We start from the raw sequence: 27,673 nt of genomic DNA, 5'->3' as shown, positions 1-27,673 counted from the left end.
TTGGCGGCGGTGGTCGGAGGAGGGAGGGGAGAGAGGCAGAGGCAGGGAGCCGGGGGAGGAAGGGGGAGTGTTGGTGGCCCCGCCCCCGCACGCCTATGGGGGAGCGGTGCGGGCCCTGACGTCACTTTTGCCTGCGTCCCTGCACATGGGCTGCCGAATGCACTGAGCGGGCTGCAGCGGGCCAAGAGCTGGGAGCAGGAGCCGAAGCAGCAGCAGCCTCGGGGAGGGGGGGGTGGGGGTGGGAAGCACGCACGGCCTCGGGCTTTTGGGGCGCGGGCGCTCAGGCTATGCTGTGCATTTTTAAATTTTTCCAGTCCTCTCCGCTGTTTTTGCAATTTTCGACCTAACATTTTGCAAGAAGAGGAGGTGTGAGGAGGGTCTTGTAGGAGCCCTTCTTGCACTTCGGCCGCTTGCCCAGGACCAGCTATTTCCCGAAACTTCTGTATTTTTCATTTTTGTGTGTTTGTCTATGCACTTGAATATATATTAGCATAATTTCCCTTACACTCCCCTGGCTTCCCCACCGCCTTGGGAGGAGGACACGTTAACAGAGGGAGGAAAAGCAAATTGGGATTGGGGGTTTGGGCGGGGGGAGGGGGAGGGTTTTTTTGGTTTTTGTTTTTGCAAAGAGAAAAGCGAAGAAAAGGAAAAAAAAATAAACCCTAGTACACCGAGATGGAGAAAATGTCCCGACCGCTCTCCCTGAACCCCACGTTCATCCCTCCCACTTACGGCGTGCTCAAGTCCCTGCTGGAGAACCCCCTGAAGCTGCCCCTGCACCCAGAAGACGGTGAGAGCCACTACCGCCGCCGCCGCTGCTTGGCTTCCTCGGGTTCCCCTGATCTGGAGAAAGGAGACTTCCAGGGCTGGGGCTTTCCCCGACTTTGCTTTTCTTCCTGAGCACTCACCTTGTATCTCCAGCCTGCCTCACCGCCCTCCCCCCCCTTTACCCTCCCCATCCTCTTCTCTCTACCCTCTCCTGCACTCCCCAGAGCCAAACCCGGTACTGCCTCTGCCTGGATGCAATTGAGGATTGGCTCTCTCACCCGCTTTCCTTCTCTCTCCCCTCCTCCATCTCCCACCCCCGAATCGTCTTTCTGCTTTATTTTAAGTAATTCTGGGAGCCAGTGCCCAACCTCTGTGGTTTGTTCTGCTGTGCAGGTAGGAGCTAATGCAACTTAAAATAGGGGTGGGATGGGGTGAGAGAAGTCAGTCGTTACCCCTTCCCCCCCCCCCCCCCCAGATTAGCGATTCCCACGAGTAAAGTTAAAGGGTGCCAGAGGGAGAGGGGAGTTTTGAGAGGTGAGAGTGTAAATTTCTACTTTTCGTGGTTTTGAGGGACTCTTGCTTGGAGCGAGGTTTGCAGGCAACAGTCCACGAGCAGCGTAATATTATAGTAATGGGATCTTGGTTGTTTTTGTTTTTATTAAGTAATTGAAGGTGTGGATAAGGACGGAATTTTAGGAGGCGTTTTTACTTTCCGAAGTTGGAAGGGGTGGAGTGGGGAGAGATTGGCTTTTGTGTTGAAAGCTGATCCCCGTGCCAGTTTCTCTTGTCAGTTTCCCTCTCCACCTTTCCTGGTGGGAGAGGACTTGAAAAGGATGCTCACGTGTAAAATAAGACCAAGTCTCATGACATTCTGGCGTTAAAGGTGTTGGGGAAAGATAGTCTGAGACGGACTCCACTGACTACTTCTCTCTCTGGTCTGCAGCCAGCAAAGTGTATTATGCTGGAAATGTGAGAGATTTGCGATTTAGGCTTCTGCAGTTCTGTTTCCCAGCTAATCACAACAGTAAGTCTAGTCGTTTATAGTATAAAGGCGTATAAATGGCTCCCTTCTTGAAATTGATTTCAGGAGATTTGTACCCTCTTTGCTTAATCTAGACTTGTTGCTACGTATTTAAGGTACTTTAGTCACATTCCCTAAATGCAGAATGCCTTTATCCCCTCTACTGACTCGCTGGGGGGTGGGGGAGGGTGGGAGAAGACCTGCGGAAAGAATGATGTATTTTAGCTTGATTGGGTTCGGCATTTTAATCATTAATTTGGATGTGGTGGTGGTTAGAGAATTGAAATCAGGTGCTTAAGAGGCCAGATTTCCCCCTAGGGGGCTTGGTGTTGCTGAAATGGACAAATGTCAAATGATCAGTTATAGAGTGAATGAAATATCAGGTGTTTGCCTGAACAAGATAGCTACATGCACACGTGCTAGTACTGTGTGCATGCTGGTGCTTTCTTGCTCTTAAGCAACAGCTGTGACTTGAAAAGTTGTATACAAATGACATTAAAAAAACACACCAGAAATCATCTTGGTGGCCTCTTCTTTGGAAAGAAGCCTTTTATCAAATACACAACTACTCTGAATAATTAGCCAGTTTTGCAAATCTAGATTTTTATGAGCCTTATTGATTAGAATTGAGTTATACCTGTATAGTGAGTATATGTGTGTGTGTGTGTGTGTGTAAAATGTAGTAGATATTGCTAGTTTTAAAGGTGGTTGTAAGTAATTGCAGTAAAGATTCTGCCCTATTGTAAATGTAAATTACTTATATTCTCAGAACTCAACTGTGCAACTGATTGCCCCACTGTGTGGGCTCAGGGATCAGGCTTAAACGGAGAGCTTTTATCTTAGTTCATGCTGAAGCCCCATCCGGCAAAGCATTTGTCTCTTTCCAAAGTAAATAGGGAGATTGTGAAAAGCAGATAGACCTCTACATCCAGCCTGAACTTTTAACTCTGGATTACCTGAGGTCCACTGAGGACAAACGCAGAGGGAGATAGTGCTGTTTGGGATGAGAAAAGTGTCTGTGTTTTGGGGAGGAGAGTCTAGTGGGGTAGAAAAGACTTAGGATTGTTTTTCCTTTTAAAAAATTTAACTTTTGTTTTCTTCTTTAGCATTTGGTAAAGAAAAAGACAAGAAGAAGCTGGATGATGACAACAGTAGCCCTATGGTCCCCCAGTCTGCTTTCTTGGGGCCCACCTTGTGGGACAAAACCCTACCCTATGACGGAGATACTTTCCAGTTGGAATATATGGACTTGGAAGAATTCTTGTCAGAAAATGGCATCCCCCCCAGCCCCTCTCAGCATGACCACAGCCCCCACCCGCCTGGGCTGCCGCCAGCAACCTCAGCCGCTCCCTCTGTCATGGACCTCAGCAGCCGGGCCTCCACCTCAGTGCACCCCAGCATCTCCTCTCAGAACTGCCTGCAGAGCCCCATCAGACCAGGTAAACCTCCTGGATGGCTGCCCCGAGATAGGGTGGGGAGGGGCAAGATGGAAGCTTCCCCGGGGCCTCTGCTCAGAGACTTGCTTGATAGAGGGGACCACTGCCCTGGCTCTGGAGTCCAGAGGACCTGGGCTCAGATCCTTCTGAGATTTTTTACCTGTGTGACCTTAGGCAATTCAGGGTTTCTACTTTTCTCATCTGTAAAACAAAGCAGTTGGACTTGATGACCTGGAAGGTCTTTTCTAGCCCTAAATCTCTAATCCAAACCTGCCAGTTCCCACAAACCTTTTTTTTTTTTTTTTTTTTTATGCCCAAATTGCCTAGATAGCAGGTAGAAAGTGGTATCTCTCTCAGGGTCTAATTTAGTGACTTGTACATGGTAGGTGCTTAATAAATGTTTTTTGATTGAATTTTTTTTGCCTGAACGATTCTGATAGGTTTATTACATTGCCTCAGGTCTCCTGGTATCTAGCCCTTCATTTCATGGTTCTGTAGATTGGGCATGAAGAAAAGAGACAGAAGAAAAGAGAATATTTGGGGGTGAGAAGGTAGATCTTTGAGTCTCAGGCTGTTGGTGTTCTGACTGAGAAATTTAAGTGTCAAAAAAGGCTATTGAATTGAGGAGGATTTGACCCTTTTACTAGTCAGGTTAGGAATGCCCAGGCTTCCCGCCCCCCCCCCTCCCAATATCTTTTAACTATTTCCTTATAAACCAGATGCCTCATCTTAGGTTTTCATCATAAACCAGACCCCTCATTTAACCCTGCTTTGTTCTTGAAAAAATTGTCTATAAATACAACGTTTGGTAAAAAAAAAAGAGGCATATTTTAAGGTGCATTGTGGGTGCTCGGTATTTAAGGGAACTTCATGGCAGATCCCCATGGTCTCATGGTAATTGCAATTATATCCATGCCTGGAATTCCATGGGACACATCTGGTGCTTAAAAATCCCTTTTGCACATAAAAGGCAGAAAGAAAAAAATCTATCTGCACACCTACAAAGTTCTTGTTCAGTGCAAAATGGTGAAAAATAAGGACAATTTCCTACTTAGGTAGGTGAGAAGGAAGATGCAGCCAGAGAAACTGTCAGGGTCTGGAGAGTGGAGGGAACTTACCAATGATGGGTTGTACTATAGACCTTTATTATAGTCTTTGTCCTGCTGTGTAGCAATTTCTGGGACACAAGGAGAGCAATGAGAATAGGAGGAAAACCATGTGAATTAGAAAACTGTTCTCTTAAAATGGAATTGGGTATAGGGGGCAGGGGCAAGACTTTTTCAACTCTCCCCTCTCTGAGTTGGAATCCTGACTCTGAGTTGCTTCCCTCCTCCCCTTCCTGGGATGTGAGCTTGGGCTGTAGAGGATGGACCAGGCTGTGGTGAGAATAGCCAGAGAAATCAAGAGCTCTGTAAAACTGGGAAAACAGAGGCAAAAAACCTAGAGGAAAAGTAAATGTCTGAGCAGAACTAGACTTCAGCATTGCAGTTACTCCTGTGTCTTGTCTCCTGTATCCTTTCTTATCTCCCTAAATACCTTCCTTTCAGAAGGCTTAACACTGGCCTGAGAGGAACTGGGAGATTGCTTGTTTCACATTTATTAAGTAGGGAAAGAAACTCCTCCCAGAATTAAATATCAGGCTGAATTCTACAGGATAACTCTCTGTTTGGGTATCTTGTCTCAGTAATATGTGAACAGGCACTGGACTTGCCTTTTGACTCAGTTGACTTATATCAGTCAGTTAGTATTTATTGAGCAGCTTGAATGGGGAACTGTCTTTCTTTTGTCTAAAATGTATCCCAACATTTGACATCTAAGACTTGTTCCCTGCCTCCCTGTGCCTATTCTTGTTATGAATCAATAGACATTGGGGGCAACTGGGTGGCTCAGTGGATTGAGAGCCAGGCCTAGAGACAGGAGGTCCTAGGTCCAAATCTGACCTCAGACACTTCCTAGCTGTGTGACGCTGGACAAGTCACTTAACCCCCATTGCCCACCCTTACTGCTCTTCTGCTTTGGAACCAATATACGGTATTGATTCTAAGATGGAAGGTAAGGGTATAAAATAAATCAACAGACAATGTTTCTCTCTCCCCTTCCCTCCCCTCCTCTCCCCCCAGACATGCTCAAAAGAAACAGACATCTTTGGTGCCAACCTGGCCTGTTCTCTTGGTGACCTTGGGTCACTGGTGGTTTTGTCACTACCCTTCTTTTAACCTCATGCTGTCCCAGAGTTCCACCCCATAAAAACCTTATAAGTTTGTCACTTCATTCCTGTTGATTTAAAAATCAAAGCACAACCAAACAGGCTCTGAAGGCTTTTTTTCTATAGGTTAAATATGCTTGAAACTCTGTTTCTTCTCAACATGGAAAGACTCATCATAAATTTTAGTAATAAAGACTTTATCAACCTTAATTTTCTCTAAATACATTAATTTCCATTAGAATCCTAGTTACTTGCTCAGCCAATGGTGTTAGTTTTATTAAAGAGTTGTACTGTGTTCTGTTAATGTCTTCAGAATGGCCAGAGAAATGGAGGAAAGCCCCCAGCACATTATGGGGATACCGTGTCTTGGTGGATGGGAACAAGCATTGCACAGAATGGCAGGGGCTCCTCGGATGCATCCCTGGAGGGAAAATCTACTTTGAACTCTCAGTGTCATTAAGTGTTGGAGTTCAAACCAAGCGGAAGGCCATTCAGACAATGAACGTTTGTGAAGGACCTGCTGTGTGCCAGGTTCTGTGCTAAGTGCTGGGGATGCAGTCCTTGCCCTCAAGTAGCTAGCAGTGTAACGAGAGAGACATGAGACTAATTATGTACAGACAAGCTATCTGCAGGATAATAATAATGATAATAATACCAATAGGAGGAGCTAGGTGGTACAGCGGATAGAGTGCCAGACCTAGAATCAGGAAAAATTACCCTCCCAAGTTCAAATCTGGCCTCAGACACTTACTTGCTGTGCGACCCTGGGCGAGTCACTTAACCCTGTTTGTTTCAGTTTTCTCATCTGTAAAATGAGCTGGAAAAGGAAATGGGAAATCACTCTAGTATCTTTGCCAAGAAAATCTCAAATGGGTTCACACAGAGTTGGGCAGACTGAAAACTATTAAACAACAACAAATAACAGGAAGAAGGTATTGGAAATAGGGGATGTTCAGTTAAAAAAAGAGAGAGGTATTGGGAAAGACTTCCTGTAGGTGGGGTTTTAGGTGGAATTTAATGGAAGCCAGAAGTGGAGATAAGGAGGAAGAATACTTCAGGCATGAGGGACAGCTAATAGATGCTGAGTTTGGGGTGTCATAAAGCACAATTAACATGATACTAAGTCCTGTCATTGGAGTTGGCATTTTTGGTATGACTTGGGACCATGTGGGTGAAGACATGGCATGTATGCTCCGGAGGCAGCTCCTGAGGATATTTTTTGCATGCCCTGCTTCTCTGTCCAGCAGCCCAGTGGAAGCACTTCCTCCTTCACATGGCATTGGCCAACTCTGATTTAGGAAATAGAAAGGCATCAAAACCAGGAAGACCTGAGTTCAAGTCTTGCTTCTGAAACAGTGACTGTGACTCCAGGCAACTCACGGCCTCTCAGTATTCTAGATGATTCTCTAAGACCATAAATTGCCAAGAATGGGCCAACCAGCTTTCATTGAGCTAGCATTTCTTCCCCTGAAAATTCTTTATATGCTGTGGTGTGCAGGAACTGGCTTGCAAAATTTCAGCACATGCATTAATGCCTCAGAAATCAGGGCTTGGTTGATTGTCCGGACTTAAGGTGATGGAGGGGCAGTTGAGTAGCAATGTGAATAGAGCACCTGGCCTGGAGTCGGGAGGACCTCAGTTCAAATCTAGTCTTAGATGCTTCCTAGCTAGGTGACCTTGGGCAAGTCACTTAACTCTGATTGCCTGGCCCTTGTCACCCTTCTATCTTAGAACTAATATCAAGGCAGAAAGTAAAGGTTTTTTTAAAAAAGTGATGGAGAAAATGTAAATAACACATTAAATTTAGGAATGTATCTTGGTACATTTTTGCCCCAGAGAGCTGGTTGTTAAAACACCATAGGTCTAGTCTTTGCACACTGCATAAGCTGTTAGGAATCCCAACAATCAGTAGGTTGTCAAGAAGCTATGTGATCCTAATAAAAATGTACTTACCCTCTATTAGCATGTTGGTAAAACTAAGATGTCAGGCTGATCTGGAGATAATTAGAGTGCAGTTTTACTAAACATTTGTATTCTGCTATTTGCTCAGCATGTATCCTTTAAGCCATGCTTAATAGCACCGTGTCACCGATAGCGCCTGGTTGGGAGAAGAGAAAGGAAGCCCTAAGCTGACATCTCAGAGACGTCTTTTTCAGTGCCCAGCGCTTCTTTGGAATAGCAGAAGGAGCTTCCTGGCGAGAGCCATATCACTCACATTTGACCCCGATTTCCCATCCTCCATTCCCCTGGGTGCAAGTGGGATCAGCCTCCTCAGGCAGTGATTGCCCTGATTTGAGGGAGGGGCAGGAGGAGTCTCTGGCTGCCTTGGAGGCTGCTGGATGACAGGCTCCTTCTCTGGGCTCCCAAGGAACTCTTCCGCCCGAGGGTCCTGAGGCAGAGCACAAGGCCCAGGCTCCCTGTGCTTTCAGTGGAGACAAGGGAGAGGCTGTGTTGGGAGAAATGGGAGAATCTGGGCCTGCTGGCCCTGAGAGGGGCCATGCAAAGCGGTTGGTTTAGGACAGCGGTTCCATAGAGGAAAGGCATCCTTAGCGTACAAAGGCAGGATTATGTTGGTCACAGACTAGCCGAGCCAGTTCCTAAATTGGTTCCTTGTGGTGTGGTGTGGTGTGGTGTGGTGTGTTTTTGTTTTGTTTTATTTTGCTTTTTTTTTTTTTTTTTTTGGTCTTTTTGTGATCAGGACTCTCCTTCCTGGTCTGGTGGGGAAGTCAGGGGCTTGAGTTCCACTAGTGTAAAATGGTAATTAGATGGGTGACTGGGGTTAGACTGATCCCAGTCTAGGGTGGTGATGAAACTTTACAGGCTCAGAGAGCAAGATGGCTACTTTCTGTCCAAGGCCAGTAGACACGCACTCTGACTCTACTTAAAACAGTAACAGGTTTATTATAAAATATTGATTTTGATAAGGTGAGGTATGTGGGCTAGGGATTCCCTATCACTAATAATTACTACCTTTCCCCAACCACTGACCCTGCAAAGGGTCACTTTGACCCTCAACAGAGTTGAGTCTATACTCACTCACACAATTTCCAATCCTATCTGTCTATCCTAAGCTAATCCCGCATAGATTTTAGTCTTTAGTGGAAGATGCAGGTCATTGTTCAATCAAGAACTGGTGGTGCCAGGCATGACCTAGACACCCAGGTGTTGACAAAGCCCACCAAGGTAACTGAGCAGTCCACGTCACTGTTGCTAATGATTTCCTCTTGAGACATCAGTAGATGTTATTTCAGAGTCTGGGATCAAAGCTGTATAACTGGAACTGGCAGGTTTCTCACAGGATCAGGATGAAGATCAATAGTAGGAGAGAGCTTAGTTTAGGAGCTGTTTACTTCTCCAGAGTTCAGACCCTCTTCCCCATGATTGTTACCCACTTCAGAATTCTAACCCAGGATTCTGAGATCTTCCCTTGTACTTCCTGGTTTCTTCCATTTCATCAACCTTCTGTGTCTGCACTCTGGGTCATTATCTTCTTCCCAAATTCCTATCTATCACTAGAAATGAATGAGGTTTCATTATCAGAACAGAACCCTATGGCAGCAAGGTTAGCCTTGGAGCTAGGAGGGACCTTGGAGGACAAGTAGTCCAACCATCATTTTACAGATGAGGAAAATGAGGCCCAAGGAGCTGGAACAACTTTCTCTGGATCAAGTAGCTAGCAAGTAGAAGCTGGATTTCACAGTGAGGAGAGAATTAGACTTGTATCTATTTGGCCCCAGAGGGGAGAACCTAGAGCAAAGGATGGAGTTTGCAAAGAAGCCAATTTAAGTTTGTTGTTAAGGAAACAGAAAACAACAACAACAAAAAACCCAACCATAACAATTTCCCAAGATTAGAGCTATCTAAAGGTGAAATGGACTCCTCCTGGAGGGGGCAGCTTCCTCCTTCCTCGAGGTCTTTGAGTAGAGGCTGGATGTCTGTGCCTCTGCTACATTGTGCTGGGGATTCCTTTGTGTGTGATTGAACTAGGCCTTCCAAACTCCCAAATCAGTGATTCTGAGAAATGGCTGAGGTGGGACCAGACTCCAATTTTTTTTTTGTTTGTTTTAGGTCTGTTTTAAGAAAATATTTTAATTTAAATCTACGCTCCAACTATAGTAAATCTAGTGATAAACAGTGTTAGAGACCTCTGCTGAACTTCTCACAAGTGATGTCTCAGTTCCCCTGTCTCCCATGCTTCTAGCTTTCCAGCATCCCTTTGCTGGTCGTCTTTCCCATTAGACTATGACTGCCTGAAGAGCAGAGCCACCTTTGCTGGCTTATGCTGGTAGCCTAAGTGTTTAGTATATCTGTTGCTGTTGTTGATTAGTAGTCTTTCAGTTGTATCCAATGCTCTATGACCCCATTTGGGGTTTTCTTGGCAAAGATACTTGAATGGTTTGTCATTTCCTTCTCTGGCTCATGTGACAGATGAGGAAACTGAGGCAAACACAGTAAAGTGACATGCCCAGGGTCACCCAGCTAGTGAGCATCTGAGGTTGGATTTGAACTCAGGAAGGTGAGTCTATCTGACTCTAGGCGTGGTGCTTTATCTGCCATGCCTCCTAGATACTTATGTAGAATCTATAATAAGCACTTGCTACAGGTTTGTTTACTGACTGCTCCACTTCTTACCCTTGACTTCTCAGGTCCCTTTGCTTCCCTCTGCAGACTCCTTAAACTTCAGCGGGGGAGGCATTTTGCTTCCTTATATCTGTCCACAAAGCTTGGCACATAGTATTTAAAAATGCCTTATCTGGGTATCTTAAGGAAGCTTGAGGAGCTTGGCAAAAAGGTGGATAAGACAGAGACAAAAGGCTGGTTGACTTGAGGCAGCTGGGTGGCTCTGTGGATAGAGAACCAGGCCTAGAGTCAGGAGGTCCTGGGTTCAAATCTGGCCTCAAACACTTACCAGCTGTGGGACTCCGGTATGTCACTGAACCCCCTCCCCATTGCCTTGCTTGGGCCTTTGTCTTAGAACTGATACTGAGACAGAAGGCAGGGTTGTTTAAGAGAGAGAGAGGGAAAGAGAGAAGGGAAGGCAGGCAGGTCCCTCAGGCCACAGTTCAGGCCCTCTGCAGTGGGGATGTCTGTGGGGACAAAGCCTGTTTCTGGAGGCCTGAGAGGGCCTGCCTTTGACTGCTGTAGCCCAGGTCTTCCTTCCCTTGAGGATCCACAGTCCCCAAGTTTTCTCAGGTGGCATAATGAGCCTCTCTAAGGGATGGTGACTGCAGTGAAGCTCTCTAATCCATAGTCATCAAGAAACTTTCAAAAGCGAGGGGACTGGCTTTATTTTAAGTGGACTCTTGGATGCCTGGTGAGCTTTCTGTTAGGTGTGCAGAATAATTTGAGTTTTCCTACCAGACAGACCCAGACCCTGACCACTGCCACTTCTCAGCCTTGTCTGGGATTTATTTCGGGAAGCACTTGTTGGCTGTGTGATGGCCCCAAAGCATCTTCATCTCTCCAAGCCTCCATTTTCTCATTTGTAAAGTAAGAGGAATAATAGCTGTCCTTGAGTTGTGGTGTACTTAGGGGATGCTTTGCAAACTAAAGCACTTTATAATTGTTTGTTAACCATCAGTCAACAAGCATTTATTTCATTTTTCTGTTAAAACCCTTACTTTCTGCCTTAGAATTGATATTAAGTATTGGTTCCAAGGCAGAAGAGTGGTAAGGGCTAGGCAAATGGAATTAAGCGATTTGACCAGGGTCACACAGCTAAGAAATGTCTGAGTTCTCATTTGAACGCAGGACCTCCATCCACCAGCTGCCCCTCAGCATATTTGGGGCAGAGTGCTAGGCAGAGTGCTAGGCAGCAAGGGTACATATTTAAAAGAGAGCTATTTGCCGAACCTCAAGGAACTTCCATTCTGCTGGGACAGATACGGTATGTTCACAGATAAGTAATCGCGACAGCTGCAAAATAAATACTTGGTGTGTGGAGGGGATGTGTGTGGGGGTGGGGGTGGGTCAGGAAGGGGTGCAAATGAACGTCATTGGAGCTGACTCTCCCAGGATGGAGTTCCAAGAAGCCAGGAGGACCGCGACAAAGATCCAGAGAGGAGATGCTGTGTCATCAGTAGGGATTGGAGCTGGGCCAGTTTGGCGGGAGTATAGGATGCCATGGACATTTATTAAGTACCTGTGGTGTGCCAAGCACTGTGCTGAGTGCCGGGGAGCCGGGAAGTAATGGATACGGCATCCTGGGAAGACAACCCCGATCCCGGCAGTGAAAGACTTCATAATCCGAAAAAGAATGCGTCTACTTTGTCACTGAGGCGGCAGGGAGCCTCGGGGAGCTTCTGCAGGTGCGGAGTGATCCAGTGTGGTGTTCTGTGCGGAGACCTGGCCGGAGAGGGAAGTTACGGGCTCTTTGGGCCTGAGGAGGGCCTAGCCCGGGGGATGATGGTGATGGGCATTATTCCGGAAGTACCGCCTACTTCAGTCTTGATTCCCACACCGGAAGGAAGCCGCCTTTGCACTCCCCGGACTCTTCTAAAGATCATAGGACTGCTGACCTAAGTGGGTGAATAGCGGGAATAGCGCAGGGCAGTCTTCCTCCCTTTCCCCAGGTCCATTCTCGCCCCTTCCCCACCTTGCCCTGTGAACTATTGCCTCCCAGCATGGCCCCAGGGGAGGAGGAGGCCCCAGGCAGCTCCGGGTGCCTTGGTCTTTGGAGTGGGAGGCACTTCCGGTCTTGGCCTTCGGTCTCTGTCTTTCCTCCCCTCTGAGTTAGACTGATGAGTGAGGTGGGGTATCTCTTGAGCCAAAGACACTCTCCCACCCACACCAACCACCTTCAAAGCTCCGCCCCTTTCCCCTTCAGTTGAGGTGGGCAGGGCCTTGGCAGTCCACAACTTGTTTTTGTTAAGACTGGGAGAGCCATGGACGGTGGTATTTCCTCAGCGGCCTTACCTGTGTGTCAGCTGAGAAAAATAAGAAGAGACCTCAGATGGATAGGACAACTGAGGTAGTAGGAAGACAGTGGAGAGGGAAAGTACTGAGGTATTTACTAATCAAAGTTTAATGTAGGTACCTGGTGGGGAGCTAGGGTGCTTGGTGGATAGAAAAAGCTAGGCCTGGAACCAGGCAGTCCTGGGTTCAAATAAGACCTCAGATATTTATTTGCTGTGTGACCCTGGGCAAGTCACTTAACTTCCATTGTCTAGCCTTTGCTGCCTCTCTGTCTTGCAACAGATACTTAGCATCAATTCTCAAGTATGGTTTTAAAAAATAAAAAAGGAAGATCCACCTAATTTAGGGCTCTCAGCTATCTTTTTTTCTGGACTGTTTATTAATCGCCTTTATCAAAATTTACTTCTCTAAATCTGAGATAACCCCAACAGGATCATCCTGAAGAAGTCACTTTGAAAACCCATTTTGTGGGATTGTTTTTACTCTGTGCCCATTTTTAATTTCCTGAGTGGTAAATGTTGGGGAGAAGAATGGGTCACAGTGAAGTGACACTGAGTGTTTTCAGTACTTGCAAAGCACTTTCAAAATAAGAGGGACCTATTCATCCCCATTTTACAGATGAGGACTTTGAGGCTGGGAGAAGGTGAGTTGACCAGCATGAAGTCACAGAGTGCCTAAGAATTTGAACCCAGAGCCTCTCAAATCCAACACCTACCTAAATTCCAGTGCTTCAGGATCTTGGGATGGTAGAATGTAAAGCTAGGAAGGACTGTGCAGATCATCTTTTAGAGCTATTCTTGGGAATATCATTCCCTGGGAGAGAGAGAGCTGCCTGTGGGGGAGCCAGTGGGTGGGGTAAATGAGGACCTTTGGGGACTTTTTAGGGGAGATGGTGAAATAAATAAGACTAGAAGCTGGTACTTTGAAAAAAGAAATAAAATGGACAAAATACTGGTCAATCTAATTAAAAAAAGGAAAGAAGAAAACCAAATAATCAGTATCAAAGATGAAAAAGGGAGATCGCACCTCTAATGAAGAGGAAATTAAGGCAATCATTAAAAACTATTTTGCCCAATTTTATGGCAATAAATATGACAATCTAGGTGATAGGGATAAATATTTACAAAAATATAAATTGCCTAGATTAACAGTAGAAGAAATAGAATACTTAAATAATCTCATGTCAGAAAAAGAAATCAAACAAGCCACCAAAGAACTCCCTAAGAAAAAATCCCCAGGACCAAATGGAATCATAAGTGAATTCTATCAAACATTCAAAAAACAACTAATCCCAATACTATACAAACTCTTTGACATAATAAGCAAAGAAGGAGTCCTACCAAATTCCTTTTATGACGCTAATATGGTACTGATTCCAAAGCCAGGCAGATCAAAAACAGAAAGAAAACTAAAGAAAACTAAAAGACCAATCTCCTTAATGAACTATAGATGCAAAAATCTTAAATAGAATACTAGCAAAAAGACTCCAGCAAGTGATCACGAGGGTTATTCATTATGATCAGGTGGGATTTATACCAAGAATGCAAGGATGGTTTAACATCAGGAAAACCATCCACATAATTGACCATATCAACAGTCTAACAAACAAAAGTCACGATTATCACAATAGATGCTGAAAAAGCCTTTGACAAAATACAGCATCCATTCCTATTGAAAACACTGAAAAGTATAGGAATAGAAGGACCTTTCCTAAAAATAATAAACAGTATATATCTAAAACCATCAACAAGCATCATCTGCAGTGGGGATAAATTAGAAGCCTTCCCAGTAAGATCAGGAGTGAAGCAAAGGATGCCCATTACCCACCTCTGTTATTCAACATTGTACTAGAAACACTAGCAGTAGCAATTAGAGAAGAAAAAGAAATTGAAGGTATTAAAATAGGCGATGAGAAGACTAAGCTATCACTCTTTGCAGATGATATGATGGTATACTTAAAGAATCCCAGAGAATCAACTAAAAAGCTAGTGGAAATAATCAACAACTTTAGCAAAGTTGCAGGATACAAAATAAATGCACGTAAATCATCCGCATTTCTATATATTTCCAACACATCCCAGCAGCAAGAATTAGAAAAAGAAATTCCATTTAAAATCACCCTAGACAATATAAAATACTCAGGGGAGATGGTGAAAATGCTGCCTCAGCCCCACAAGAACTTCCTTCCTGGGACAAAGCACAGGCTGCCCTGTGCTACTTATGGCCCTGAATCTGTAGCCAATTCCTTTTAGAGACAAGGGGAATCGACTTAGTAGTTTTCTCATCCAGGCGAAGCAGAGTATGCGACTACAGCCACAGACATTCTTCCGGTGTGTGACCCTGGGTAAGTCACTTCACCCTGTTTGCCTCAGTTTTTTTCAGATGTAAAATGGGGATAACAGTCACAGGCTGTGAAGAAGACACTATTTCTTCACACAATATCTACCTCTCATGATTGTCTTGAGGATCAAATGTGATGGTACTTGTAAAGCTCTCAGTATAGTACCTGGCAGTGGTTGGTACTTAATAAATACCTCCCTTTCTCCCTCTCTCCTTTCCTTCCTTAGGCTGATATTGACAGAGCTAGGATTTGAACCTAGATCTCATTCTAAACCAGCTGATCTTTTAGCTCCAGCACCAAGTCCTTTGAAGAGGAAGGAAGCAGAGTTTGTGTTTACGGCATTTCTATAATAAGGGAATTTCTGTGAACATTTTCTCCCACTTCATATTTTGCTCTGTGTTACATAGGGTGTTTCCAGAAGGCCCAGACATTAACCTGTTAACCCAGTGTGTGCCTCCTGTCTTGGCTTGGGGTTCCCTTGAGAACGTGGGACCTCTTGACCCACAGTGTTGTGGGCTTGTCAAAATCACTTGTGCTGGAAGACTCTTTCTTTAGATTTCATTTACCCTGGGGAGTACTGCTTTCAGCCCTAATGTTCTGAAGTTGGTTTTGGTTGAATCCCAAACAACAAAATAAGTTTTTTGGGGAGATAGTGTCTCTTCTGAGCTAGGCTTCCTTCCCACAGCCTCAGGGACAGCAGGGGTACAGGTACATTAATATTAATATTAATTTATTTATATAATATGTGTTATATAAATAAATTAATATTAATATAATACATTATTTTTCTTCTAACCTGTATTCTCTCTGGCCTTTGTTGCATGGGGGACTTGAGAAGTCCCCAGATCCTGGTGGCTCCTGGGTTAGGTGATACCAATGACTCTTCCCAGTCTGCTTTGTCCACAAAAATTCACAATAGAGGTTCTTAAACTCTTTTGTGTCATGTACCCCTTTGGCAGTCTGGTGAAGCCTGTGGACCCTTAGCATTTTTAAGTGTAGAAAATAAAATACAGAGCATTACAAAGAAGACCCATTATGTTGAAATAAAGATGTAATTTTTTTTCCCCATACAAATTCAGGGAGCCCTTCAAGATCTGTGGACTCCAAGTTAAGAACTCTTCTTGGTTTACAAAAATATTAATGTAATTTCATACAAAAGGAACTCAGTTCAGTTTTTTAAATTGATTTTAATTTCTTTCAATTATCAAGCATTTTTTTCTCCATTTCATTTCCTCCCTCCCCACTGAAAAAAAAAAGAATAAACAAAACCCTGGTAATATAGATAGCAGAGCCAAAAAAAACCCCTAAATTGTTCTTATTCAAAAATATGTCACATTTGGAATATTTTTTAGTCTATTACCTCTTTGATAGGAAATGGGCAGAACATTTCATCATTGGTCCTATGTTGATTTGAGTTTTTAAGTCTTTAAAAGTGATTTATTTTTACAATGTTGTTACTGTATAGTATACATTTTTCTCTTGGTTCTGTGCTCATTTCAGTCTCCATCAGTTTACATGAGTTTTCTGAAGTTTCTCTGAATACATTTATTTCATCATTTCTTAATCCAATAGAATTCCATTATATTCATATACCATAATTTGTTCAACCATTCTCCAACTAATGATACTGTCCCAATTTCCACTATAAAAAATATATTTGACCATACAGGTCTTTCCTTCTTTCTTTGATCTTTTTGGTATCTAGATCTAGTAGTGGTAAGTTGGAATATACTCACTTTTTGGACAAGGTCCAGAATTCTTGTTGTTGTTGTTGTTGTTGTTATTCAGTTGTTTCAGTTGTGTTAGATTCTTTGTGACCCCTTTTGGGGTTTTCTTAGCAAAGATACTGGAGTGGTTTGCCATTTCCTTCTCCAGCTCATTTTTGAGACGATGAAACTGAGGCTAATGGTGTTAGGTGACTTGTCTAGGGTCACACAGATAATAAGTGTCTGAGCCCAGGTTTGAACTAGGGAACATGAGTCTTCCTGGCTCCAAGAAGACTAACTATGCCACCTACCTATATTGTATAGAATAACTTTACCAATCCGAAGCTTTAGCTGTATATATTTGCCTGTTTTCTTATAACCTCACCCACCAACATTTGTCATTTTCCTTTTTTTGGTTGAGGTTGTTAGTCTGATGGATAAGTGTGAGGTGGAATCTCACTCTAATTTGCATTATTATTATTTGCATTATCTAATTATTGATGACTTGAGCATTTTTTTTTCACTATTTTAGAGAGCTTGGGTTTCTTCCAAGGAGATTGTCTATTTGTATCTTTTGACAGTTTATCAATTAAGTAATAGTTCTTATTCATATTTTTAAATAATTTCATTGTACATCTTGGAAATGAGACCTTTAGCAGAGAAACTTTCCACAATTCTTTTATTGATTAGTTGGCATTCAAAACCTTTTTTAACCTAAACCCCTGCTACTTTTTAATTTAGTGACATTGCTCCCCAGCTATTTTAGAAAGAAGACACTCCATCCCTCTTGCTTTGGGTATTTTCTCTGGTTATCCCCCATGCCTTGAACATTCTCCCTCCTCCGCTCTCACTACTTTAGATCTCCCTGACTTGCTTTAAATCCTAACTGAAATCCCATCTTTTAGTAGAACCTTTCTCCAACCCTTCTTAATTTTACTTCATTCCCTCTGTTAATTATTTCCTATTTACCTGCATAAAGCTTGATATATACAAATAAAACATGTGTATATATATATATATATATATTCTGCATAGTCTCTCTTATTAGATTGTAAGTTCCTTAAGGGCAGGGACTATCTGTCTTTTGCCTCCTTTTGTAACTCCAGCACTTAGCACAGTGCTTGGGACTTAGTAGGTGCTTATTGTTTATTGATTGATTAACTAACATGAAGTCTCAGTTCTGATAGGTTATAACATCAAAAATGTTAATTGCCTCCAGTGTTCTCACAGTGGCTCATCAACTGGTCAAAGAAAAAGCAGAGAACAACACTATTGTATCTTAATAATAAGCTACAAATAACTATGAATAACAAGCATTAAGACTTATTCTACATAAAGGTATCATGGGGACCTTAGGAGTTAGACCTAAAGAGCCAAAGAAATGGAAAAAGTTAGAAAAATCAAATGTCTTTACTCCGTTGTATCCAGATAAGACTGGATGTAATCAATTCAAGATTATAACTGTCATATGTTATACTTTAAAACCTAAAAAAGTACAAAGTGATGCCCAGCATGTAGGCAAAAATGTAGGCAGTCCAGATGTATCATCATTAAATATTTTTTAGGTAGTTTCTGTATTTTGAGTGTTGGGGATACAGAAAGAGGGCTAAATAGATTGTGGTTCTTACCCGCCTTACCCCCATGAAGCTTAAAAATCTAGTTGGGGATATCTTGGCATAGACATAAAAGGAGTTATTCAGTTTGGCAAATGTTTATTGAGTACTTACTCCTGCTGTATAATGCGCTGGTGATAAAAAAATGAAGCAGTCCTTATGTTTAAGGAATTCTATTCTTCCAGGGAATAAACATGCACACAGAGAAGTTAAATGTAGGAAGTTTGGGGAGGGAGCAAGCACCAAGAAGGCGAGAGGGTCAAGGGAGGCTTCCTAAAAGAGGTGACGTGTTGGCCAAGAGTCTCAAAGGCTGGGAGGAGGGAGTGCATTCCAGGAATGGGGGACAACCTGTGCAGAAACACAGGTGCCAAATTCAGGGAACAGGTAATAGGCTAGTTTGGCAGGAATCTAGAATGCATGAAGGGCAGTAATGTGAAATTTGTCAGGGAAGTGAAGGTTAGAGCCAGGTTCTGGAAGACTTTAAATGCTAGACTGAAGCCTTTGTATTTTCCTCTAGAAAAAGAAATCAGGATCTATAGAAAATTTTTGAACAGGACAGTTAGGTGGCATAGTGGATAGAGGATAGGGCTTGGAATCAGGAAGACTCACTCACATGCAAGAGTTAAAATCCAGCCTCAGACACTTACTAACTGTGTGACCTTGGGCAAGTCACTTAATCTTGTTTGCCTCAGTTCCCTCATCTGGAAGATGAGCTGGAAAAGGAAATGACAAACCACTATAATATCTCTGCCAAGAAAACCCCTAATGGGGTCATGAAGAAGTCAGACATGACCGAATAAGACCTGTACTTTAAAAGGAAGACTATTTTGGCAGCTGTGTTGAGGGCACATTGGAGAGGGAGGAAACGGAAGCAGGTATGGGATACCCATCAGGAGGGCACTCCAGTAGTCCAGGTAAGATGTGGCTAGGATCTATAATAGGTGATGGTGGGTTTGTAAAAATAGAAAGTAGAAAAATGATGGCAGATGTGCAAAATGCTTCAAAGTTATAATTGACAGGATTGGGCAACCCATTGGACATTGGGGACTGAAGGAAGGGGGAAGAGTCAAGGCAAGGCAAGTCTGATGTAATGAATCTGGGTTACTAGAAGGAGTGTAGTACTTTCAATAGAAAAAAAGAAATTCAGAGGAGAAATGGGAGTGGGAGTGAAGAAGATGAATTTAGTTCTGGATGTGTTGGATTTTACAACCTCAGGGATGGCTAGGTAGAGATGTCCAGCAAGCAGTTAGTGATGGGGAGCCAGAGTTCAAAAGAAAGATGAGGCTAAATATATAGTCTTGGAATCTATCTGAGTAGAGATGATAATTGAACTCTTGGGAATAAGTGATGAATAACAATGAATTGGTACAGGAAACAATTGCTATGGGAGTTGGAAGGAGGGAGATTTTTCCAGGGCTTAGGGTGATCTGGGAAAGCTTTTTATAGGCGTTTGGCCTTGAACATTAAATTAAAGAGAGGATATAGTCATACCAAATCAAAAAGTATTTAATATGTGCTTACTGGCACTAGATGAGATACAAAAAAGGCAAAATCCCCCCCCCCCCCAAATAGTTCTTTCATGGAGCTCAGAAGACAACATAGGGGAGAATTGTAATCAACAGAGAAGACACTAACATTTATAAGAGTTTGGGAAAGATTTCTTATAGAAGTTTGGGTTTAATCTGGGACATGAAGGGAGCTAGGGGAGCAAGAAGATGGGGATGATGAGGAAGATCATTCCAGGTACAGAGAACCAGCTAACAAAACTGCTTGGAGCTGGGAAGTGGAATGCCAAGAGCAAAGAGGCCACTGTCAAAAATTGACATGTATGTGGAGGAATAGAAGGTATAAGACATCAAAGGAGGAAGGTTACAGGTTACAAAGGGCTTTAAAAACCGAATAGAGGACTTTGTATTTGATCTTGGAATAGGGAATCACTGGGTTTATTGAGTAGATCTAGATAAAGAGAGAGTGGATGAAGGATCAAAGATATAAAGACAGAGTTGTATATTGGAGGACATTTAATAGACTGATATGTCAGAGCAGAGGGAACAGCTAGGGGAGTAATGGGAAATAAGGTTAAAGAGAAAGGTAGTGACCAGGTTGTGGAGGGCTTTGAATGACCTGCTAAAGCGGGAGTTCATAAGCTGGGTTCCATGGATGGATTTCAGGGTATCTGTGATATACTTGGATAGGAAAACAATGACATCTTTATTTTCACTAACCTCTCATTTAAAATTTTAGCATTTCCTTCAGTTACTTAAAAACATTATTCTAAGCAGATGTCCAAAGGTTTCATCAGACTACCAAAGGGTCCCATGACCCCAAAATAGTTAAAAACCCTTTGGCCAAAGCATTTGTATTTTAGCTGAGCAAGGGGTCTGATTTGTGAACATCTCTACCTGATGTCAGGGTTGGGCCTCGGAATACTTCCAACTACTTGGCATTCATTGTCTTTGACCATCAAGGACTTTCTTCTGATTATTAGCATTTTAAAATAAATTGTTCTTCCTTGGACATCAAACAGCCTTATAAAACACAATGTTCTAATGATTTAAGGGTAAGCAATTAAAAAACTCAGGGAATAACTCTCACATAAGCAGCCAGCATTTGTAGTCATCAAATGAAACCCTTTGGCAAAGAAAAGTTTGAGGGATTTCTTAATTTCAAACATTCTTTCCCAGTCTATGGAATTTTTAAAGTCTAAAAGTTAATGAGATTGGCCTGTCTCAAGAGAATTAAAGAACTTTAATAAATATAATTCATTAATATTTATTACTTTGAAATGTTTTTTAAATTATTTTGTTTTATGAAAGCATACTGGATCTTGCCAATTGAGTTGATTTTTATGGGTTTTCATGATTATATGTCATTCTTGATATCTGATAACCAGCAGCAGGAATGAATAGATGTCCTAACAAAAACCCCTGGCCCTACTTCTGGCCAGGTTCCTAATTTCTCTCAAGACAAAAATGTATCATTACTTTAGCATTGCCTTGGACTGTATTGTGGTATTAAGCCAAGATGGCATAGCTGCGATAACCTGAGCCCATTCATTTAAATAAAAAATAGAAACAATCATGGTGCATTCATTTAACTTCCAGCAACATAGGACAGATGATTGAAGAGCTCCCTGACAGAATCTTGTCCTTCTGGGTACTGAGAAAATCAATCAGTTAAAGAGCTTCTATTAAGCACTTACTGCATGCCAGGCACTATGCCAGGTGTTGGGGGTAATAATGAAGCCTACATATAATTTGTGTTAGAATTCATAAATAATTCAGATACTGATCATATGAATTACTCTCTGTAAGAGACCTTAGAGATTGTGGGTCAGCTTGTAATCTTGGAACTAGAAGATATCTTAATGCTCATCTAGTCCAACTCTCTTATTCTACAGATTAATTATTATTATAATAATTATTATTCTACAGGAAACTGAGACCTGGAGGTGACTTCCCTAAAGTCACACAGATGATAAAATGGCAGTCAGAATTTGAAACTGGGTCCCCCCAATTCCAAATCTTAGACTTTACATTGCCTCATTTGGGGTTTTCTTGGCAAAGATACTGGGATGTTTTGCTATTTCTTTTCTAGCTGATTTTAGAGATGAGGAAACTTAGGCAAGCAAGGTTAAATGACTTGCCCTGAGTCATACTGCTAATAAGTGTCTGAGGCCAGATTTAAACTCATGGAGTTGAGATTTCCTGACTCCAGGCCTAGCTCTGTATCTACTGTATCGCCTGGCTGCTGTTTAACATTGCCTCACTACCTCTAAATCATTTACTAAAGCCCCATCATTTTATAGACAAGGAAATCTCAATTTCAGACACTTAACAGTTGTGTGACCCTGGGTGAATCACTAAACTGCTTTTTTACCTAAGTTTCCTCATCTGTAAAATGGGAATAAAAATGGTCCCAAGGTTATTGTGGGCATAAAATGAGATAATATTTGTAAAGTGCTAATATAATAATGCTAGCTATTATTATTATAATCTGCATTTTTGTAGTACCGTGAGTTTACAAAGGACTTTACCTCACTGTCTTTTTTGTCCTTTCTACAACTCTGTGAAGCAAGTCCTACAGATATTATTGTCTCCCTTACTTTACAGATGAAAAAGCTGACACCAGAGGTAAAAGACATGTTCTAGGGCCATGTTGGGGGAAGGCCTGTGTGCCCCAGGCTGCAGGAGTGGGCTACCTCCCCTCCCCCTCTCCACCAGCCTGGAGACAATGTTTACATGCCCCATCCAGTTGCCCCACGTGAGCACTTCCTCCCTCCTCTGCCTGGGGAAATTCGGGCAGGGGAAGGGGAACCTCACAGGTGGCTTGAGGGTACAGTTTGGGCACGAAATCTCTGAAAGGTTCGCCAATGCTGGGCTAGAGTATATAAACTAGTAAGTGTCAGAGGGGGATTTGAACCTGTCCTGAGAAACCCTCAACCCCTAAGAAGTCCGACACTCTGGGTCCCATCTCCCACCCCATACCACTTGCCAGTGAGGGAAGAGAAGTTGCTCAAGATCTCATGGGTAGTGATTAGTAACCAGAATTGGAAACCAAAACTCTTTATTTTTTAAACCTTTACCTTTAAATTTAGAATCAATACTGTGTATTGGTCGCAAGGTAGAAGGGTGACAAGAGCTAGGCAGTGGTGAGTTAAGTGACTTGTCCAAGGTCACCCATCTAGGAAGTGTCTGAAGTGATTTAAACGCAGGACCTTCCATCTCTAGGCCTGACTTGCAATCCACTGGACCACCTAGTGGCCCCTGGAACCCAAGATTTTTGACTTCAAATCTTTTTCACAACTCTAAGCTAATAGTGTGCAAAGAATTTTTTAAAACCAAAAAAACCCCATCTTTTCTTTTAGCTGACTTTGTATCCTTGTTTCCCTACAGCTTAATTCCTAGTGCGAATGCAGTTTCCTGAAAAAAAAAATCACATGAAGCATCTAGTACACATTCTTCAAAGTTTGTTTGTTTTTTAACCTTTTTTTTTTTTTTTTTTTTTTTTTTTAAAGTAGGGTTTAAGGACTCTTGTCCATGGGTGAGAACTTTGGGACGTGGCAGAGCTTTAGGGTCTTGTGAGTCAGGCCATTCATTGCCGCCTTTCCTCTCATCATTAGTCTATTCTTGGGGGGGGGGGGGAGTGTGTGCGCGTGTGTGCATGCGTGCGTGCTGCGATCAGACGCCTGGGAGAGCTGTCCCAGCGCAGCGTCCACGACAGGATGCCCCCTTAGCCAGTGCAGGCACAGCCGCGCAGCGTCACCAGGCAGTGGCTGGGCAGTACCGTCTCTGAGGGCGATCCTATTCCTAGTAAGTTCTCGGGTCGCTCACTTCTCCCATCTCTTTGCCGTCGGGCTCCGGGAGGGCAAGGAGGTCCGAGATGGATCCAGCGGCTCATCGCGCCTCTGGTTCGTGCTTCCAAGTTCCGTGTGCGTGGTGAAGTGGCATTGACCATCTGTGGGATGTGAGGTTGGTAGCAGGCTGCTTTCTCTAAAAAATGGATTGAATGGAATTAAGAGAAAGCCTGTAGTGTAATTTGGAAAGGATCTCATAAACCCAAGCAGTGTGTAAACCAGTTACACTGGGGCTACCCAGGCTAGGGCTTTTGCCTCGAGGTGTGAAGGGTTATTTGACAGATGAGAAAACTGAGGCAAACAGGTTGAGGTAACTTGCCCAGAGTCACACAGTAGTAAGGGTCTGAGGCCACATTTGAACCTAGAAAGATGAATCTTCTGGACTGCATGCCCAGCGCTCTATCCCCGGTGCCTCCTCGCGGTCCCTCCTGTGCTAAGGGCTTTCTACAAATATCTCCTTTGGACCTCACAAGGACCCTTGGAGGTAGGTGCTGTCGTTATCCTCATTTTATAGTTGAGGAAATCAAGGCAAGCAGAGGTTAAGTAACATGCCCTGGGTCACAGAGCTAGTAAGTGTCGGAGGCTGGATTTGAACTGATTATTTCCGACTGCAGAATGTGTAATTAGAAAATCTTGAACCCTTGGACTTCATCTCCCAGAATCCTTTTCCCTTTGTCCTTATATAATGTTTATAAGTTTGGTGTAACTCCGCCTCTCACACTCTTCTCTCGAAACCTTGGCTGGGTTAGCTGCCTTTTTACTTTCTTTTTTGCTTCAAGTTATTATTAATAATTTTATTAAATATAATACTTGGAGTATTTGGATATTCATTTTTAAGCTTACAAGACCCAGTGTTCTGTCCTTTTCACCATCAAACTGCCCCTCAGTGCCAGCTGTGTGGAGAGCATTGTGCTAGATGCTGGGGATACTATGACAAAATGAAAAACAATTCCTGCCCTCAGGGAGCTTCCCTTTCTAGGCTTTCTGTTCTAGCACTGGGAGCCATCAGGGTGTTTAGAATCTGCTGGATTAGGTGTTTTCCTTGGGAACTGGTACTTGACTACAGCCCATGGTGCCCCATCGCCACAATGCTGTCATAGAGGAGCCCGCTTTTCCTGAGATTACAAAAATCTTTACTCTCTCAAAGATGCCTTTCCCTGACTTCATTTTTAAATCCTGGGAGACCCAAACTTCAGCCCTTTCCAAATGGTCTTGCACTCTCCTAGTAGAACATAGGCAGACCATGGGACAGGTTAAGTCTGGAATGTCTATGTCAGAAAAAAAACAAAAACATGTCCAGTGTTGTTCTAGAGCAGGTTCTTCATAAGATACTCTCAAAGGGGCCATTCCTTAGGTGGCAATCGGCTATATTTGGGTGTCAGAGCCTGACAGCATAATTAGAAGTCCAAAAGCAACTTTGAGCCCATGTGGACTGTATTTTCTCTTTATGCTCAAAGAACAGCTAACCTTCTTTAATTTGGAATATATTGTAATTTGATTTAGGCTGGGCTCAAGTTCACTTTTGAATTTGCACACTCTTTGTAGATAAATGATATCAAATAAATTAATAAGATAAGCACATTTTTAGGATATTTGTTTAATTGGATAGCACAAAATTGTTTTCATGGACTACATTATTGTGTGTGAATGGATGCCTCTAATTATAGGCTAATCCTATCTGTTTATTAAAGTAGATTTTAGCCACTGAGAGCAACACAACAATGTCTATAATTCAGACTTTTGCACAATTGGTCAAAGTAAATCCTACTCTGGTGCCTCATTGTGGTGTGAAGGTGACTTTTGGCTCTTAAAGGCACAGTTTGGAGCATCAGCTTTCATGTCTCTCAGGCTGGTCAGCCTTTGAGTATGAACCCAGAAATGAACTCATCTAAGGACCAGCATTGCTAAGTTCATAGAACCTCATGACTGGACTAGTGACTTTTTTTCTTGGTCATGCCAACCCACAGAGACAATGTACCAGATCCTAGAAGACCTGTGAGCTCCATTTGTGGGGAAAGCAATGTCACAACTCCTAAAAGCATTGCATTTTTATGTTCTCCAAGTGGGAGTGAGATATCACTAGTATCAAACCATTACTTGTAGGATTTGAAGAAATTCATCTGAGAAAGATGGTTGCCTTGCTCTTCTCATTCCATTTTCCCAACCCGTGTTATAATGATATAATCAAGTCTGACATTTGAGAGGGTATCCCCAATTCATCATTGTCAAATTGTAAGCTGAGCAGCTGCTAAATAAATGGGACTTTATTGAGAGTTGCAGAGATTGCTGAGTATTTAGATTGGGCTCAGCCTTCAAAGCAATAGAGGGATGAAGGGTGATGGACAGGCAGAGTAGATGAACACATAGTCGTTTGCAGTGTAGTTGTAACCATCAAAATGTGGGTGTTGTGGTGGAGGCCAAATTTGGGATTGATTTTTGGATACTACCAATGATGGAGAGCATTTTCAACTTGGAGTACCTTTTTGTGTGATGTGTTGAATTATTCTCTTAAAAAAAGTTGAGTCCTTGTATCTCTGTGACCTTCAAGCCCTGAAATATTCCTCTAGTCCTATGGATCTCTTCCCTTTTTGATGGTTCGATTCCTCTTGTTACCTCCATTTTTGAAAAAAGGGCCCAGGCCAGCCATCCTTCGTTCATCTCTATGGACTTTGCTACCATGCCCCTTCATGTACCTTCCTCCTTTCTTTTTTAGATCCCTTTGGTGTGGAGTTTTACTCCATCAGGATGTAAGCTCCTGAGGGCAGGGATTGTCTTTGCTTGTCTTTGTATCCCCAACACTTTCCATGATGCCTGGCATGTAGTAATGCTTAATAAATGCTTATTGACACATTAACTTTTTCAGCCATTTCAGTTGCTCTTGCTGCTGGTGGGGAGGTGGTAGTTGGGGAGATAGAGAGGTTACCTTCATGTGTGCCAAGGACTTCCATCGTCCTGCCTCCCCCACAGCAAATCACTTAAGTAAGGCTCTTGTTACCTGTCCCCACAGTGCAGAAATGGAGAGGGGCAAACTCTGAAAAGAACAAAATAGACCCTTCTATGGAAACCCAGGGTGATTGAAAACAAGAGTTGATTATTTGGGAAAAGGTGAGGGAGGAGTAAAGTTTGTTAAACAGTTGGGGAGAACAACCAGTTAAGTGATTTAAGAATTGGATTAACCTGATATGACTTTGTTTTTCAACCAGATTAGAAATGTGGAGTTTTTGGCAAGGACCTGATACAGGGCATTGTGTGCTGTAAATATGGGTGTGTCGGAATAAAGCTTTTAAAGATACAGCGATTTAAGGGATCACAAAGTACATCAGTACTGCACTAGGCAGGTTTTTCCCCTTTTGCAAGGGGAGTCTAATACCTTGCTAAAGCTCCTTGGGCATGTTTCTCATGCCCAATCAAATCTCAGTTTAAGAAACCCTTGATAAAAGAGGAGACAAGAAGTCCTAACTTTAAATCCATTGAATCCACTAATAGAATCCTGAAAAAGAAAGATTCAGGAAATCTGATATAAGTACGATGTCAGTGACTGAAATTTAGACTGTTCATGTGAGCATAATTATAGCACATTGTGAAGAAGAAAGGGAGCCAAGTTTGGTGTTTTCTTCTTCAATTCTTATATTCTGACCAAAGGGCAGCTTTTAAAAACCTTGAACCAGAGCTTCTGGCCAGAAAAGGTGGGGGGGGGGGGGCAGGAAGGGGTGTCAGTGTTTTCAAGGAAGGCCGCATGATCACATGCTCTGACAGGAGATTGAGAGACATCATAAATATGGAAACAGCCCCTTTGCATCGTTCAGTTACCAAACAAATTTTGGGGTGCTTGAGAATCATTTTGTTAGGACTTAACAAAATGCTTCTCTTTAATAACCGTTCTAGTCAGTCTTGAGGGCTTCTGCCCCTAGAATCACTTCAGTGCTGCTTTTAATAAGAATCAAAGAACTGTACAATCCTAGCTTTGTAGTGAGATTATTAGTATTGACAATAGTCAACCCCATTTAAAGATTTCCTATCTGTTAGATAGGGATAATTATATTTGTCCTGCTTCATTTATGAGAGCAGTGAGGTGGTGCAGTGGAGAGAGCACTAGGCTTAGAATCAGGAAGACTTATCTTCCTGAGTTCAGATCTGGCTTCAGATACTAGCTGTGTGACCCTAGGTAAGTCACCTATTCCTGTTTGCATCCGTTTTCTCATCTGTAAAATGAGCTAGAGAAGGAAATGGCAAAACATTCCAGTATCTTTGCCAAGAAAACCCCAAATGGGGTCACGAAGAGTTGGATATGACTGAATGATGAAACAACAA

At 42.8% G+C, this 27,673-nt stretch overlaps 1 protein-coding gene across 1 annotated transcript in view; it reads left to right on the top strand.

The window, feature by feature from the left end:
• Positions 1 to 573: 573 nt before the first annotated feature.
• HLF (HLF transcription factor, PAR bZIP family member) overlaps positions 574 to 27,673 on the top strand; it is a 76,007-nt gene continuing 48,907 nt past the window's right edge. The window contains exons 1-2 of the mRNA XM_044671819.1: positions 574 to 790; positions 2,896 to 3,228. Coding sequence (XP_044527754.1) covers positions 676 to 790; positions 2,896 to 3,228 — 448 coding nt within the window. The 5' untranslated portion in view covers positions 574 to 675. The remainder of the gene's footprint in view (positions 791 to 2,895; positions 3,229 to 27,673) is intronic.

This window comes from Gracilinanus agilis, chromosome 4 (genome assembly GCF_016433145.1).
Source record: "Gracilinanus agilis isolate LMUSP501 chromosome 4, AgileGrace, whole genome shotgun sequence".
In the NCBI taxonomy this organism is placed as follows: domain Eukaryota; kingdom Metazoa; phylum Chordata; class Mammalia; order Didelphimorphia; family Didelphidae; genus Gracilinanus; species Gracilinanus agilis.
This window is presented reverse-complemented; position numbering and strand designations above follow the sequence as displayed.